At 49.0% G+C, this 17,520-nt stretch overlaps 2 protein-coding genes across 5 annotated transcripts in view; both read right to left on the bottom strand.

The window, feature by feature from the left end:
• The window catches only part of Tspear (thrombospondin type laminin G domain and EAR repeats), a 149,991-nt gene that overhangs the window by 41,522 nt on the left and 90,949 nt on the right, over positions 1-17,520 (bottom strand). The window contains exon 2 of the mRNA XM_034523791.2: positions 15,437-15,657. Within this exon, the coding sequence (XP_034379682.1) occupies positions 15,437-15,657 (221 nt within the window). The remainder of the gene's footprint in view (positions 1-15,436; positions 15,658-17,520) is intronic.
• On the bottom strand, positions 8,823-9,605 carry LOC117724168 (uncharacterized). Of its 4 annotated transcripts, XM_034523816.1 has the most exons (3): positions 9,500-9,605; positions 9,099-9,442; positions 8,823-9,020 (listed from the first exon to the last, which is right to left on the bottom strand). In XM_034523816.1, exons 1-3 carry the CDS (start codon positions 9,603-9,605, stop codon positions 8,823-8,825), a joined length of 648 nt encoding a protein of 215 aa, XP_034379707.1. The 4 variants fall into 4 exon arrangements, with proteins under 4 accessions (XP_034379707.1, XP_034379705.1, XP_034379706.1 ...); XM_034523814.1 differs by having other exon boundaries at positions 8,823-9,015; positions 9,097-9,605; XM_034523815.1 differs by having other exon boundaries at positions 8,823-8,994; positions 9,097-9,605.

Raw genomic sequence — 17,520 nt, 5'->3', positions numbered from 1 at the left:
CGTGGTCAGGCCTTGAAACTGGTGTGTGGGAGGAATGTGAAAGAGTCTGGGGCTGGAAAAGTCCTGAAATATTGTAAAATTACCTTAATGGGCAACTCTGGTGGTAAGTCACATGATCAGAGGTCCTCACAGACAGTGAAGACATGACTCAAGAGATTTCAAAGACTAGGGCTCTTCTGGGACTTGGGCTCAAGGCCATTCAGGATTAGAGTCTGGCCATGTTCCAGAATATTGAATGGGACTAAGTTAAAAATTAGTGGACTAGTTTGTTTGATGAAGGGAATTTTAAAGACAGCCTAGCATCGGGCTGTGGCATGGTTGATGCTCGCTGCCTTTGTCCAGGTTTACAGTGAGGATTCTGAGCAGAAAGCACACACTTTTTAAAAAAAGAGATTTATTTATTTTCTTTATACAAATACACTGTAGCTGTCTTCAGACATACCAGAAGAAGACATCTGATCCCATTACAGATGGTTGTGAGCCACCATGTGTGTGGTTGCTGAGAATTGAACTCAGGACCTCTAAAAGAGCACTTCAGTGCACTTAACTCCTGAGCCAGCTCTCCAGCCCCTGAGCAGAAAGCATAGCGGAAAGATGTGGAGAATCTGCAGCTGAGCGAGACAGGTTGTGACTGCGTGAGAAAAAGTGCAGCCAAGCATTTAAAGTCTCCAACAAAGTGTAGGTATAGCAGATGCCAAGAGAAGCAGTCCTAACTGAAGAGGAGATCAGCACACATGAGGAAGAATCATATACTATAAACTGGGAAGTAGAGATGAGGCCTTGAGAAGAACATGCCCACTCCAGGGCAACTTGCTCCACAACAAGACCATCTATATTCCCTCCATACAGGTTCACAGAGGCCACTGTGGCTGTGGGGAAGGAGGTCCTGAAGAGTCCTTTTTATTCTATTTTGTCCCCACACAGAATCTAGGCCATAAACCATTTGCTATATGTCCTATGTGTAAGGTACCTTGCTTCCGCAGCTGATCAGCCTGTCTGAGTTGCTCTGAGGCAAGAAGCTGAAGTCTCTGGTTTAGTGCCTCATAGTAAGGCTAGGTAAAGTGTTGACAGGTAATTGCACTTTTCTAACTCTCCAGACAAGAAGGGGAGAGAGGCCTGTCTTTGCCCTTTGTTCTCAATACTTGTTCAACTATCAGAGCATGTATTCACATGGCACAAAGCTCACTATGAGTTTGCTCATAAATTCAGGTCATAAATCGAATAAGAGGTTCTTAACAAAGAATCTCTACATGCATATCCACTAGGAGCAATTATCTGGCTAAACATTCATCATTTGTTACTAGTTTACAGGTTCATGGAAAGTTTAAGACTATAACTAAGCCACCCTTGAAGTTTTGTATAGATAAGACCAGTCAATATCTTATCTCCTGTTTTTGCACCTATGGTCCTGTGGTGTATATCTTCTTTATCACCTTTGGTTAATGGTTTTTGTAACCCCTTGGAATATGCCCTAGGTTTTAGAAGTCTGTTGTTATCTCAGAAGCAATTAAGCAGTTCTGTTATAAGAGGAACTCAAATGTCTTTGTCTATTCTGCCATTCTGAGCAATGGTGACCCTAGCATGCTGGTTGTTTCTGCAGAATAAACACTCTTTGTTTTTGCATACTATCTGAGTCTGGGGTCTTCCTTCAGTGAATTTTGGATTCTTGCAGTCCAAGCCAGGTCTTGAGCTGAGAACACAACCTGTTGTCGTTGCCTGTATAGTCCTATGATTTTAGACATACAGAGTACAAGAACTGCAAAGTCATGGAGCATGTGCCAAGGTTCAAGCAAGCCTCTGAGGCCAGGCACTGTCCCCACGTGAGCTTGTATAGACCATGCAGGAAGCTGCAAAGCTGAATCCCAAGTAGTAATGGGGATAAGAGAGGTCCTAGAATACTGTAGTGGGGACCCTAGCAAGTTGGAGATGCCAGGAATGTCAGAACTCTGTTGAGGAAAGCTGCAGGCATAGGGTGGAGCTTGCCAAAGAAAGAGAGGCAGGCTGCAGGCAATAGAGTGGTGGGCACGGCTACTCGGAGCACTGGAGCCCAGGCAAGGACACTGTGAGAGTGAGATCCTGGACTCACAGCTGAGGGAGTTTGCCCTGCTCAGTTTTTGTTTTTGCTTTGGTGAAGCCTTTCTGTGTCTGCTTGTCTCCATTCCTCCTGGTTGGATTAGGAAAATTTCTGTGGGGGCTGGAGAGATGGCTCAGCGGTTAAGAGCACTGGTTGTTCTTCTAGAGGTCCTGAGTTTAATTCCCAGCAACCACATGGTGGTTCACAATCATCTGCAATCAGATCCTATGCCCTCTTCTGGTGTGTCTAAAGACAGCTACAGTGTACTCATATACATAAAATAAATAAATCTTAAAAAAAAAGGAATATTTCTGTGTGTGAGTATGTGAGCAGGGTTTGATTTCAAGGGGACACATCGATAAGTGATTGTCTTGAATTTCAAAAGGGACTTTGGACTTTTAACAGTCTTGAGAATGTTGAGACACTATGGCGGGGGGGGAGGGGGGATTTGAATTTGTAGTCCATGTATCATGCTTTGAAGGTTGGCCATGAGCCTGTGGGGACCAGGGGTGGAATGGCCCTGACTGGAATGGCCTTCTTAGGCTCCTGCCCAGCTGGCAGCATCGTTTTTTTTTTTTGTTTTGTTTTGTTTTTTTGTTTTTTGGGGTTTTTTTTTGTGGGGGGAATGTTGTAAAACCTACTGGATACCAGATCTAGCAGGCAGAGATAGGGATCGGGGTGGGGCTTGAGGGTTATAGATGGACTCTGCTTTGGTCCTGAGTGCTGTGCTTCCTAGTGAGGAAGTGTGAGGAGCCTGTGCAACACACTTCTGCTGCTGTGAGCAACTCCAGGCTTGCACCACTATGTTTCATCTACTATAATGGACTGAAGCCCTTTCCAATGAGAACACACACACACACACACACACACACACACCCTTAAGTTGTTGCAGCTAAAGTAATCGACTCAATATCTGTTCAGTCATATCACCTTCTAGATTAAGTTATATCTAGACAGATAAAGAGAACCTGGTGCAGAGAGGTTTAGCAGCCTGCCCCTGGCTGCCCAGTAAGACACTCTGTGATTCACTGCATTCCAACATAGAAGGAAGGAAATACCTTGAGGAAATGTGACCCTCAGCAGCTGGGTTTAACATTCTCCTTGGAGCCAGGGAAAAACAAATTAGCACCTGGGAGCCTCCACAGGATGGCTTCAAGGACAAACACAACAGGATCCTCCAGACACAGAAGGGAAAAAGATAATAAACAGAGTAGGCGCCTCACCGTGACCAAGCACGCCAATTCAGTCACAAGGGAGAGAGAGAGAAAGCACAAAAATAATCGCCAAGAGATGAGGTGGCTTAAAAGAGAATGACACCCCACCCCCCCCAGACTCATGTATCTGAATGTTTGGTCCTCAGTTGATCGGAATGTTTGGGAAGGATTGGGAGGCGTGGTCTTGCTGCAGGCCACTGAGTGCTACCGGGATGAGCTTTGGGACTTCCAAAGCTCATATTACTCCCGGTTAGCTCTCTCTGTCCCATGCTTGTACATTGAGGCATAAGCTCTCAGTTACTGCTCCAGCACCATGCTTGCTTGCTTGCCTGCCTGCCTGCCTGCCTGCCTGCCTGCCTGCCTGCCTGCCTGCCTGCCTGTTGGCATGGTCCCTTCCACGGCAGTTATGGACTCTAGTCCTCTGGAACTGTGAGCCCCCAAATTAAATGCTTCCTTTTCTAAGTGTCTTGGTCATGATGTTTTGTCATGGCAATAGAATAGTAACTAAGACAAGAAATAATGGTTACAGAGCTGGGAAGATGGCTCAGTGGTTAAGAGCACTGGCTGCTCTTCTAAAGGACCTGAGTTTAGTTCCCAGCACTTCCATCAGATGCTTACACTGGCCTAAAACTCCATCTCCAGTGGATCCAACATTCTGTTCCCAGACTATATTCATGTGCATAAATACACACGCATGCACACACGTGCACATGCATGCATACACACACACACACTTTTAAAAATCTTCTTTTAAAAAGGAAAAAAAAAGTTATTGGGGACACTGTCTTAGCTGAGTGCCTAGGAGCTGAATACTTGTGAATAAGAACATTGGTCTCTGAAGGACTCCAGATCACAGAGGCAGCTGTACATCCGTGTGTGCTACAGCATCCCTGACAGCCCATGTGCCCATCAATACGCATGGATAGAGAAAGTGTGCAAGTGTGCACGGCTGAGCTTCCATCCAAAAAGCAAAGAAAGTCATGTTGTTTTCAAGGAAATGGATGTCACAAGGACAGTCACATAAAGGGAACACAGACAATTCTCAGAGAGCTAAATATTGTAAAATTGTATTCCATGTGAGGTTCCTAGGTTTTATATGGTTATGGAAAATTATGTCCGTGTAGACTAAAAGCAAACAGGAATGAGCTATCTGGGGAACGAAGGGGATCAATTGGAAGGAGAGTGAGGTGGGGGATGGTGGGAAAGGATATACTGTATGTACAATATGCTTGTGTAAGACACAAACGTTAAAGGCTGGCTCTGAGTGTCCACTCTGGACAGGCGTCTGGAGGTTTTCAATCAGAAGCCAGAAGAACCCTGTGTTCAGGAGCTATGCACTCTGGACTGAGTCCTCACTGTCAGCACCCCTTCCCCAACACCAGGGTGTGGGTGTGATGGGTGACCAAGGTGGAACCTCATGATGGGGTCAGTGACTCTGGTCACACTGTAGGGACAGCCCCCTTCTGTTGTGGATAGCCTTGATCTTATATCTTGATGCTAACTCCACTTTCCCTGGAGGGGGGCTGCAGATGAGGAATGAATCAGGGTACAGGTGACTTTGTAAACCTTCTGCCCATCATAATTTGTAAAATAAAGGCTAGAGCCGGTGATTGGGCAGTAGAAGAGGTAGGCGGAGCTAAGAGTTGGGAGGAGGAAGGAATGAGGAAGGAGGAGAGAGGAGAAAAGATGGCCGTGGATGTCCTGCCTGATTCTAGCAGTCTAAGGTAGTTAGTTATTCATTCAAGGTTAGGCAATTGGGTTAACAATTCTAATTGTGTGGACATCTTGTTTCGAGTATTTGCTAATATATAAATCCACTGGGTAATCGTTAAGCATTTAGAGTCTTCTTTCTACTGGGTACCACAAAGATGGCGGTTATTGTCTGGGGTTGAGCCAAGAACTATGGAGGTGGCGGATATTTCCTGGGTTTGGGGGGCTGCATGTCACAGAGCTGATTGGTGGAGGCAGCAGCCACACCATCGTCTAGTGAGTCCCAGGCCAGTGCCCCTGGCCAGTGAGTATGCCGTTAGTGTGGGAACTTAGAGCAAGGACATGGCGGTAGGCCAAGAGCTAACATGGCTGCGCCGCTTTTTCTAACACCTCCTGCTGCACCCTTCCATGGGTTAGAATGCAGTCTGTAACTGTGAACTCTGAACACACCCCAAGCATCTGACTGTCCCTGAGCTGACTTCCAGCCCTTAGGGCTGGGAAGAATCCATGTTTGTGATCTAAAGTCCCAGCTGGCACCAGTTTGTCTTGTGGCTAGCCTAAAAAGACAGAGGAAAAGCCAGCAGGAAAACTAGGGTGTGGGGTTAGTGGGGCATGGAGACATGACCCAAGTCTCAATTAGCAGTGACACTGGCTATAAGTGTGACGTTCAAACTGATTACGCGGTGTGGTGTGAACTGTCCTGGCTGTTGACAATGGTGGACTCTAACAGTATGCCCGCTGCTAATGTGACAGCAACCCACCTCATTCAACCCAGTGATTGCATCTTAGATATAGTGTGTCAGCATATTTTCTGTTCCTATAATGAAATGCCCAAGGCCAGGTGCTTATGAAGAAAAGAGGTTTATACAGTTCATGGCTCAGGAGGCTGAGAGTCCAGCAGTACAGTCCCAGTTCTGTCGTGGTCTCCTACCAACTGTGTGATACCATGCTGGATGGTGGCCTGGAAGGAGGTCACGGGAAGGGAGGGGAACCCCTGAGGTGAGAAGGAGTTAGTCCTGACCTTCACCATGTCCCATCTCTAGGTACCACTCCAGTGAGGACCAGGCTCCAAAGACAGACTCTGGGGACACCGTCCAGCCGTGTTCAAACAGCACTAGGTGGAAAACCTAATAACTAAATCAATTTCACCTGTTTGTGTTTTCATTTTCAACCTGGCACAGTGGGGTTTGCCCGTGTGTGGGCTGGATCTGCTGGATAGTCCTGTGAGAGCATGTCAGGTACCCAGGCGAGCAGGTGGCAGAGCCACGCCAGCCTGCCCCACTCAAAAACTTCCCAAATTCTTCAACTTCGGTGGCCGAAAAGTCAATATGAACTCGTAGCTCAGAGCAAAGCCTGCAGCAAAGAGACCATGTCCCACACAGTCACACAGTCAGAGTAAGTGACGGCTTCCAGGATGCTACATGGCACAGGGCCTCCCTGGCCGCAGCTGCTTCATCCATCTAGAAATGGGGTTCTTGCACCCCATGTTCCCTAACTGTTCTGACTCACATTGTGGAAGGGCAATGTCTTGACTGACTGCAGTTCTCCCTGATGGGGATACGAGCTTCATTTCCAGAACTCTCCAAGGAGGGAATGGCCACCTTTCAATTCCAAGCTGGCCACCGTCAGTGGGAGGCCCACAAAGATGAGTCATAGTGTCAAGGACCAGAAAACTGCCCTGCCCAGCCCCATGTGGCAAATGAAGGCTTACATGGAATCTGAACACATAGTTGACCACTCTCAGGGTGGCAGGTTCAACCCTCAGAACAGAACAGGCACTGGACAAAGAAAGGACTCAGGTGGGACCCACTGCCTGCCCCTCTCGCCTCCAAGTAGGCCTTGGAACTTGGAAGGAACTTGACTAGCCCCGTGTTTATTGAAAGGCTGCAAGGGGTTGTCAATTCAGGTAAGGACCAGAGAGATATACCCAGCAGCCAGTGGGGTCAGGGGACGCTGGAACACTGAGCCATCTGCCTATTAATTCCTATAACTCCTAATCTGCTGTCTTAAAAAATGATTTTACTTATTTGTGTGTGTGTGTCTTTGTGTATGTGTTTGTGTATGTGAGGGTGTCTTTGTGTATGTGTTTATATGCGCGTTTATGTAGATGTATGTGTGAGTGTAAGTGTGTTTGTGTATTTGTGTGTGTATGTGTATGAGTGTGGGTGCTTGTGTGTATGAGTGTGGGTATGTGAATATTTGTGTGTGTTTGTGTGTGAATGTGCATGTGAGTGATTGTATGTGTGTGCGTATATATATATATGTGAGTGTATGTGAATGTGTCTGTGAGTGTGTGTTTATGTCTATGTGAGTCTATGTGTGAGTATGCATATGATCATGTGTGTATGTGTTTGTATATGCGAGTGTGTGAATGTCTGTGTGAGTTGTGTTTGTATGCGTGTGAGTGTGTGTGTATGATTGTTTATGTGAATATGTGTGTGAATGTGTGTTTGTGTGTATGGCTCTATGTGTGAATGTGCATGTGTGTATATTTGTTGTGTGTGTGAGTGTGGGCATGTGAATGTTTGTGTCTGTGTCTGAGTATGTGTGGCTGTATGATTATGTGTGTGGTATGTGTATGTCTATGTGTGAGTGTGTGGATGATTGTGTGTGTGAATCTGTGTGTTTCTGTGTGTTTATATGAGTGTGTGAGTGTGTGTATGAGTGTCTGTGAGTGTGCATAGTTGTTGTGTGTGAGTGTGAATGTGGGCATTTGTATGTGGGTAAGTGTGTGTGTGTGTGTGTGTGTGTGTGTGTGTGTGTTGTGTGCCTGTGGATGTCAGAAGACGACTGGCTGAAGTCAATTCTCTCTTGCTACCTTGTAGGATCTGGGAATCAATCTCAGGTCGGCACAGCCTCTTCCTGAGTGCCTCAGCCCCGTGACGATCTCACTAGCCCACTGACCATTTCACTAGCCCCCCAAACTCCTGTGTTACTAGGCCCCCAACCTCCTGTGTTCTGAGTGATGCGTGGGAGCGAGTGTCAAATCTCACAAAGCTGGCCATGGCCCCTGGTGCTTCCAGCACTTCAAGGCCTTCATCGGTGTCGCATCAGCGTCATGATTCACCCAAAAAGGACGAGGCGCACAAGGAGACAAGCCACCAGGAATGAGAACGGGTAGAAACTTCTGGAAACAGAAGTGAGTCCCAGAAATGACCAACGTAGAAGTGACCAATCAAATTGGAAAGCGAATAGATGCAGCAGCTTACAGAACCAGACTGGTGTCATGAGCTCTTCTGAGAGTCTCAGTTTTATTTCACAAAAGAGTGAACAGTGAGGGCAGCGAGGACAGGGAGGGACACAGTGGATGAGGGAAGCCACAGAGGAGAAGACCAAAGGTCAACTTAGCTCTGAGGCCTGCAGAGGGAGACAGGAGCACAGAGCAGGTGTCGGGCTCAGCAGAGGCTAGGTTGTCTAGTAGCCCACAAAGGGTCTGCTGGGTAGAAACAACTTCAGAAGAGCTGGGCACACACAGAGAGGACACCCAAAAAGCCGGTGGAAAGGCAGCATTGGATGCAGCTCAAGGCCAGGGTCCCAGAGAGAGTGACTCATGGCATGAAGCCTGTTCCCATAAGTGTCCAGACATTCTGGGGAGGCCTCAGAACATCAGCGTTTGCAGGACTCACAGCTACTTAGATGGTCACAGGATAGCAGCCATCATCAGGCCAGATGAAAAGGAATATGGGACAGTCAAACCAGAAGATACTGGGAGCTGAACAGAAGACATGGGTACCAGGCTGAGCCCAGTTGTGGGAGCAGGCCCGCTACGCTCAAGACTCTGAGGGTATCAGACCTATACCTGGGGGACTCTATGGGACAGGCCATCAGCAGCTGGACTTCTGGCCAGAGCAGGCCTGTCTGGAGCAGGCAGGGCGGCACAGCAGGGACACACTGGAGGATGGGCCACAGCAGCTGGGCTGGCAGGATGAGGCACAGCAGGAGGAGCTGGGCACACAGCAAGCAGGTCTGCACACAGGGCGGCACAGCAGGGACACACTGGAGGATGGGCCACAGCAGCTGGGCTGGCAGGAGGAGGCACAGCAGGAGGAGCTGGGCACACAGCAGGCAGGTCTGCACACAGGGCGGCACAGCAGGGACACACTGGAGCAGGGCTTGCAGCACACAGGAGCACAGCAGGAGGGCTGGCAGCAGGAGGAGGAGCCAGAGCAGATGGGTGTGCAGCACACAGGCTTGCAGCAGACAGGCACACAGCAGGAGGGCTGGCAGCAGGAGGATTGGCAGCTAGACTGCTGGCAGCATGATCCAGAGCAGATGGGTGTGCAGCACACAGGCTTGCAGCAAAGGGTCACAGAGCAGGGGGAGCAGGTGCAGCAAGTTGGCTGGCAGCTAGACTGCTGGCAGCATGAGGGTGTGCAGCAGGAAGATTGGCAGCAGGGGCTGGACACACAGCTCACTGGGGTGCAGACAAGGGTCAGGCAGGGGGCTGGGGCACAGCAAGGAACACAGCAGCTGGGCTGGCAGCATCTGGGTTGGCAGCAGCTGGGGGCACAGCAGGAAGGCTCACAGCAGCTCTCTGGGCAGTCATCCACCTGCCAGGAGGCGTTGGTGCAAGCATCAGAGCAGACGGACATGGTGGAGGCGGCCATGGCGGGGTTGGCTGGAGGAGGGTGAGTGTGTGTTGAGTGACTGTGTGTGAGTATGTGAGGAGCTCTGGTGGCCGTCTTTATACTTCTGGGATGCTTGTGTTGTGTTGTGCCTCAGCTCCTGGCTTCCTTTTCCTGGTTGTGTTTGGAGTCACCCTGTGGCTGTCAACAAATACTGTTGTCTGGTGAGGCTCTGGAGCTGTTTTTATCCCCGGGGGAGATTTCACTGAGATGCTCAGATTACATTGGAGGCAGGGATGGCAGCAGCCAGGTGACATTCTAGAGGTGGCTGCCACCATCCTTTTCTCAGAAGTCTTAGTCCTTGAGGCAGCTTCTCTGGCAGAGCAGAGGCGGAGCCGGGGTACCCAGGCTGTGGGCTTTGAGGGTGGCGGCATGTGCTTCTAAACTGTTCTGTAGGACTTGCCGTCGAGGCTTGATGCCTCCTATTGTCAGCGGGAACTCGAGGAAGCCTTCATGCCTGTGACAGGCCCCTGGGAGTCTTCCTGGAGCTGAGATTGGCTCACAGAGGGTGTCAGAAAGATACAGGTCTGGGATTGCAGCAGCAACCATGTGGTGGATGCCCTTCTAGCACATTCCATGTTGAGCTTCTTGGAAGCCCCTGGCAGTGCCCATAATATGTATGCATCCCTCACCTCCCCTGTACTCCAGTCCTCAAAGCTCCTGTTGCCCCCTGGGTACTGTGAGTTGCCTCACTCAACACAACTCCGCTAAAGGACCCAGACACGGTGCCAGGACAGTTTATTCACCAGAGCCTTGTCCTGAGAACTTCTACTCATGCTCAGCTCAGCTCCAAGCCTGGTGGACCCCCAGAGATCTGGTTACTTATCATCCCATTGTCTCTATACTCTACCACATTTCTGAGGGTCAAGGCACATCCCTGGGGATACTCTGGGCTGCAGTCTCCAAATGGCTTCTGACTCTGTCAGGTGCTAGCTGGGACAGGTGGGTGGCAGGGCTTGGAGCCTCCGTGGTTCTGATGGTGGGGGAGTGAGATGCTTGCTAGGGCCCTCCATGCTGTAGAGAGAATATATCGTGTATTGTATGGGTGCGTCACCTGTCAATTACAAAGCCTATGGCCAGTGGTGTAGGCAGGAAAACAGAGGTGGGGCATCTGGGAGAGAGAAAGGATTCTGGAATAGAGCCAGGGCGAGAGATCAACCTTGGAAGATGTGAGGAGACAGGCACGTTGTACCTGAGGTCAGGTAACCAGCCACATGGCAGAATGTAAGTTAAAACAAATGTGTTGTCTTTAGTTATGATCTTACCAGAGTAGAGCCTAGCTATATGACCAAGGTATCTGTGAATATAGTTTGAGTCTGAGTCTTATTTCTGGGAGTCTAGGGCTGGGAGGCAGAACCAGGGCTAATTTCTACACCATGCAGTCAGATGAAGTTCTATTTCAAACAAAGGCTGGAGATTGTCAGGTTTATTGAAAGACGCCGATCTTCACACCCTGGGAACTCAGCCGATGAGATGGAGCCCACATGGTAGATCCGCAAGCAAGGGATTACAATGCGAAAGCTGAGCTCAAACCCAAGGGAAGATCCTGAAAACTGCCAAGGGCACTCTGGGAAAAGCAATGGCCAGCCTTAGCCTGACACCTGGAGGCCAGAGGCAGTGGGCAAGAATTGCAGACACAGTAAATCCATTTCAGAGGCTAAGGCAAAATAGAGACATCCCAATAACCAAAACCAAAAAGACTCCACTGTTAGCAGGTGCATCCTTTGGGAAAAGTGTCAGGGTACAGGACGGGAAGAGATTTTTACCAGCTCTGCATCCAATAGAGGGCTAATATCTAAACATATAACGAGTATAGATCTAAACAGAAGTCCTAGGAGATGAAACACAAATGGCCGAAAAACATTTAGAAAAGTTCAATACCCTGAGTCACCAGGGAAATGCAAATCAAAACAGCTTTGAGAGTCCATCTTACATCTGTCAGAATGGCCAAGATCAATAAAACAGGTGACAGCTCAGGCTGGTGAGGATGTGGGGGGAGGGGAAACACTTATTCATTGCTAGTATATGTGCAAACTTGTATGGCCACTATGGAAATCGGTGTGACAGTTCCTCAGGGAGCTGGGAATAGATCTACCTCAAGGTCCAGCTAGACCACTCTTGGGCATCTACCCAGAGGATGCTTCATCCTACAACACAGACACTTGCTCATGCAGGTTCGCTGTTGCTCTGTTCATTACAGCCCCAAACTGGAAACAGCTAGATGTCTACCAGTGGATGAATAGATTTTTTTTTTTAAAAATGTGATACACCTACACAATGGAATATTACTCGGCTCTTAAAAAAAAATGAAACCACGGGCTGGAGAGATGGCTCTCTCTTAAGAGCACTGACTGCTCTTCCTGAGGTCCTGAGTTCAATTCCCTGCAACCACATGGTGTCTCATAACCATCTGTAATGGGATCTGATGCCCTCTTCTGGTGTGTCTGAAGAGAGCAATGGTGTACTCATATACATAAAATAAATAAATAAATCTTAAAAAAAAAAAAAAAAAAAAAAAAAACGAAACCACAAAATTGCAAGCAAATTGATGGAGCTAGGGGTTGGAGGTAACCCAGATCCAAAACAAGTATGCTATGTTATGCATCCACTTATGTGTGGATGTAAGCTGTTAAGTCTTCAATCTGCAGGACAAAACCCACATCACCACAGAGTTTATGTATAGGGAAAAGAATTGGAGGGAAGGGTACCCCCACAGAAGGGGAAATAGAATCTATAGTTATGGATGGACAGGATGGGGCTGGAATGGGAGAATTCATAAGCAGGGGACGGAGACGCAGTAAGGCAGGGGGCACAAGGAGGGACAGCTAAAACTCAGGACCATTTGGGGGATCATCTGGGAACCTACTACAGTTGAACCTTCTTAAAATATATACATAATGCAAGAAATGTAAATAGAATCACCAAATAACAGGAGAGACAAAGCCACGCACACCTAGGCATCTCTTCCCACCAATGAAACCCGCTGGGAATGGCTTATATCTAATTGAGCTGTTGGCCAAAGTGGCCCCATGGGAATCACCAAATAACCCAAGCTATTGGCTGCTCACCAGCTACTGACGGTAAGGCTCTGTCACTGAAGACAACGCTTAGATAATTCATTGAACATCTTGTGGAGAAGTTGAGCCTGCCTAGAGCTTTCATCCCACTGGGATCATGGTACCGGAAGGCACTCTGCACGATACCAGAGGAGAAAGTAAACACCAACCCAGCTACAAACCCTTCAGTCTACCATGGTGACCTGCCCATAAGATTTGCTGGTGTAATAGTGGCCCAAAAGCTATGGGAGGGACCAACCACTGTCTGACTGGATTTAAGGTCTGCTCCATGAGATGGCGATGCTTGGGGGTGGCCAAGAACCTGAGTCTAGACAGGCCACGGACCTCGAGGAAAACCAAATGCTACTCTTCTGCTAAAGGAACATATCGATGAAACGACTCCTAGTGACATTCTGCTGCAATTATAGATCAGTGCCTTGTCCAGCCATCATCAGAGAAGCATCTCCTGAAGCAGATGGGAACAAATCCAGAGGCCCACAACTGGGCAATGTGCAGAGAGTGAGAGACCTTGGAACACTCGGCTGTGCATCTCATCCCTCCCCTTAGGGCTCAGGGAAGGAGAAAGAGTGTAAGAGCAGAGGGGATGGACGACACTAAGGAAGCAAGGCCTTCTAGACACAGCAGGAAAGATGCACATATGAACTCACAGAGACGCTGGCAGCATCCACAGAGCCTGCGTGGGTCCAAGCTACATGGGGTCCCAGGGCTGACAGGGAAAGTAGACATGGACCCCCACCCCTAACTCCAATTGATAACCACTTAAAAAGAAAAAAATTAGTTTTATTCAATAGAGTCTCACTGGGTATACAAACCACACTTAATGGGTAGGCCCTGTGCCTAGCAATAGTTGGTCAATCCATGTACAAACATGTGAACACACGTGAAAGTACCAATGCTTTGTCTGGGCATTTTTCTGTCTGTTTCTTTATATACATGCATATGCATATACATATGTGTGTGTGTGTGTGTGTGTGTGTGTGTGTGTGTGTAAATTATTTTTTACCTTACAGGTCTTTTGCTTATATATTATGGTTTCCAACTCTGTGTTTTTCTCTATGTGTAAATGTGTGTGTTTCTGCATCTGTATGTGTTTCTTACAGGATTTTTGGGGGGCATTCTTTTCATTTGTTTGTTTTCCCCAATTCAGGTTTGTTTGTATTTATTTTAACTTATTCTATCCGCCGGAGGGTGATGGAATCCACAGGAGAAGTCAACGTCCCAGAAGTCATCAGGAGATATCCACAACAGAACAAGAGGCCACCGTCCTTCATGCCAGGGGAGGTATGGTGAGCCTGGAGCAGCTGCCACGCCATGTTCTCAGTGAGGAAGCAGAGAGCTGCTCACCAGTGCTCAGCTCACCCTCTCTTGTTTTGACTCATTCCAAGATTCCAGCCCATGGAATGGAGCCACCCACATTCATGGTGGCTCTTCTCTCCCCAGTCAGTCCTCCCTGGAAACACCCTCACTGACATGTCCAGAGTGCATTCCCTGGGTGATGCCAAATCCTGTCAGGTGACACTAACCCTCAACCATCACAGCGAGTTGACACACAAGCTCTGCAGTGGGAAAGACTCATGGCTGTGGACACCTGTGCCGAGAAAGGCCTCGGGTCAGGTACCCAGGCACAGCTGAAGCACACGGAAGGAAAATATACACCCCAGTGGGAACAGACCAAGAAGAACCCACACCCACCCTTAGCACCTCTCCTGAAAACCAGAAGAGGGTGACACATCTCCAGCCACACCTCTAACCGTGCCAGCAGGCACTGAACTGTGGAAGCCTGTGACCACAGAGATAATCACCAAGCTGGGAATCTCAGAGACTATCCTAGCAACCATGGAGATGTGTATACTCGTGACTTTACTGGCCACCATGGAGCTGTACCAGCCTGTGACCATGTATATCTATCAAGCTCCAGATAGATAGATAGATAGATAGATAGATAGATACATAGATAGATACATAGATAGATACATACATAGATAGATAGATAGATAGATAGATAGATAGATAGATACATAGATAGATACATAGATAGATACATAGATACATAGATACATACATAGATAGATACATAGATAGATACATAGATGGATGGATCGATAGATAGATAGATAGATAGATAGATAGATAGATAGATAGATAGATAGATAGATGGGTTTGTGCCAGTAACCATGGGGCAGGAGTGTTCCTGACTGCATCAGAAACCAGTGAGCTATGCAGAATCTTGGCTAGAGCAATAACCACTAGGCCACCCAAACCAGACACCATGCCAACAACTGATCTGTACAACTGTTACTACAACAGCAACCACTGCGCGTGCAAACCAATGGTTACGCTAGCAACCACTGAGCTATACACATTCAGGACTATACTACAACTGTCAGAACACGCCATTCCTTGGCTATACCAACAGCCGCTGGGTGGTGCAAACTCTCGACTCTACCACCACGAACACAGGCTTTGAAAAACCTATGACTCTATCAACAGCCATGGAGCCATGCAAATCCACGATTATATCCACAACTGTCAGGCCATGCAAACCTGTTCATACACCAACAACCACTGGGCAGTGCAAACCTGTGATGGTACCAACAATCGTCAGGCCCAAGGAAGCCCCTCCTGACCCAAAGTTCCTGCAACCAAGGGTCTTTCTGTGTGCTGGCTCAGCCCAGTGCTTTGAACGTTAAGAAAGAAAATCAGGCTGCCCTTACCAGAAGAAAAACTGCCACTGACCTTGGGTGGAAGGTTGGGGGCTCTCAAGGTGACAATGATGGAGAATTCTTCAGGGAAGAGATCGCAGCTGGAGAAGATTCTAGAGGCAGGGAAGCTCGTGGTACCGGGCTTGGTGGCCGAGAACTGGAGGCCCCGCACACCCTCCGCCTGCACCATCCGGATCCCACTTGTAGCTCCATTCGAAGGGACCACCTCTGCCAGAATGTCCAGGGGACGAAGGTCTGCAGGAAAGACATGATGGGGGCAGGGGTTAGCCAAGCAACGCGACGGCCATGATGGCTCATTGATGGACTGTGAGTATTTTCGGATTTTACCTCATGAAAGCTGTCAGAGCCATGCTAGAACCATGGTGGCAGGTTGTGAAGCCCAACCCAAGTAAACAAACAGGAAATCTGGGATGGTGCACAGGAGCGGACCTCCTGCGTGGCTGACCCACGGCAAGAAGCAGTCACAACAGGTAGTGCTGGGGCTGTAGCTTGGCGCAGAGGCACTTTACACACTACTTCACACAGAGAGAGAGAGAGAGAGAGAGAGAGAGAGAGAGGGGGAGGGGGAGGGGGAGGGGGGAGGGGGAGGGGGAGGGGGAGGGGGAGGGGGAGGGGGAGGGGGAGGGGGAGGGGGAGGGGGAGAGGGAGAGGGAGAGGGAGAGGGAGAGGGAGAGGGAGAGGGAGACCCCATGTAAGCCCCACTTTGCCTTTAAGAAGTCCCCTTGCCTCAGCCTTCTTGAACTTGCCCACAGTTTACCACTGTGTGTTCCCATTACATTCTGTCACTGCCCTTTGGGGAGACACTCTATCTGTCACTCGGACTGTCAATGTATGCTTCACTTAGCCCTGGGAGTGGTGAGCATGGCTATCCCTCTTTTACCAGTGCAGAAATGGAGGCATCTAACACCATTGGTGATTCTGTCTCCCCTTCACGTACATGAGCGAGAAGGACCATGGCAGGGCATGGACCACATGTTAGCCGGGTTCAGTCAATATCTGAAACTGTGCCGAGACAAGGATGTATATCTCGCCACAGGCCCAAAGTGCCGGGGCTAGCCCCCCATGAACTGACTCTTCTAAAACCATGAGCTAAATCAATCCTTTCCTTTCTCTCAGCTAATGACCTTGGGAATTTCACCACAGCACTGGTGAGAAGCCAATTCACAAAGGAAGGGCTAAGTGCCCCTGCCTGCTGCGGTCACACCACACAGAACCTGGCCTGCTTCCTGGGAGGCTCAGGAAACATGGCTCCCGCCGTAGAGCACACGGAGAATGGGGGCCTTGGTTTCTAACCACCACCCGTGGAAGAGCAGATCTGGGAGTGAAGCAGAGAATGATATGAGATCGACAAGCAGAGGCTGGTCAGCCGTAGACAAGGTAGGAATTGCTCAGAGCAAGCCAGTGGCCACGTGAGGCAAAATAAACAAGGGACCAGTGAAGGAACGGGAGAGGAGCGGGTTTACTCTTAGACATCGTTCATAGTTCAGCACACAGTGTACAGTGGTCAGGCAGATGGGCTGGAGGCAGACCCCACAGAACCATGATACCCCGACAGAGGATAGGGCTCGGGGAGGGGGCAGAGATGATGGGCAGATGGTTCCATAGATACTGGCTATTTGAAATTTCCCAGAAGCCCCTGGCACACATTAGCAACAGAGGGAGAATGGCAGCTCAGCCAGCAGAGGCTTATGGGTATGGTTCCTATAGGCCACGCTGTGCACCAGACTGTGGCCCCACATGAGCCCCCATTTGACGGGGAGAAAGACAGGTGACCCGTCTTTCTCCTGTACAAGTCAAGTAAAGCCTCTTCTCAAGAACCAAGGTCACGGGAAGGAAGGGCTGATGGTCTGGGGGCCTTTCCCAAGACCGGTGACACCGGTGCCAACTGCTGTCTGTGGTGAAGCCAGCCTGAGGGAAAGCAAGGGCCAGCAGGAATATCTGGATTTGGTGACAGGCTTGGTAGTGTGCTGGCCTGCTCCCAAGCAGTTCCAGATGGCCTCAAGTGGGAACCCTCCCGAGATGCTGGGTATGAATTCTTGGACCTGCACGTGTGACTGTATCTGAGAACAGAGTCTTCGTAGATGACCAGAGTATGGT

This window comes from Arvicanthis niloticus, chromosome 20 (genome assembly GCF_011762505.2).
Source record: "Arvicanthis niloticus isolate mArvNil1 chromosome 20, mArvNil1.pat.X, whole genome shotgun sequence".
NCBI classification, from domain to species: domain Eukaryota; kingdom Metazoa; phylum Chordata; class Mammalia; order Rodentia; family Muridae; genus Arvicanthis; species Arvicanthis niloticus.
The sequence above is the reverse complement of the archived record's forward strand: the minus strand, read 5'-3'. Positions and strand labels throughout refer to the sequence as shown.

What these genes read in the sequence shown, in the direction of transcription:
- LOC117724168 (XM_034523813.1), bottom strand. Translation starts at nt 9,605, where the DNA reads ATGGCCGCCTCCACCATGTCCGTCTGCTCTGATGCTTGCACCAACGCC. An exon ending in GCTGCAAGCCCTGCTCCAGT is followed by an intron (nt 9,021 to 9,098) that starts GTGTCCCTGCTG and finishes TCCTCCTGCCAG; the next exon opens with CCCAGCTGCTGTGGCCCATC.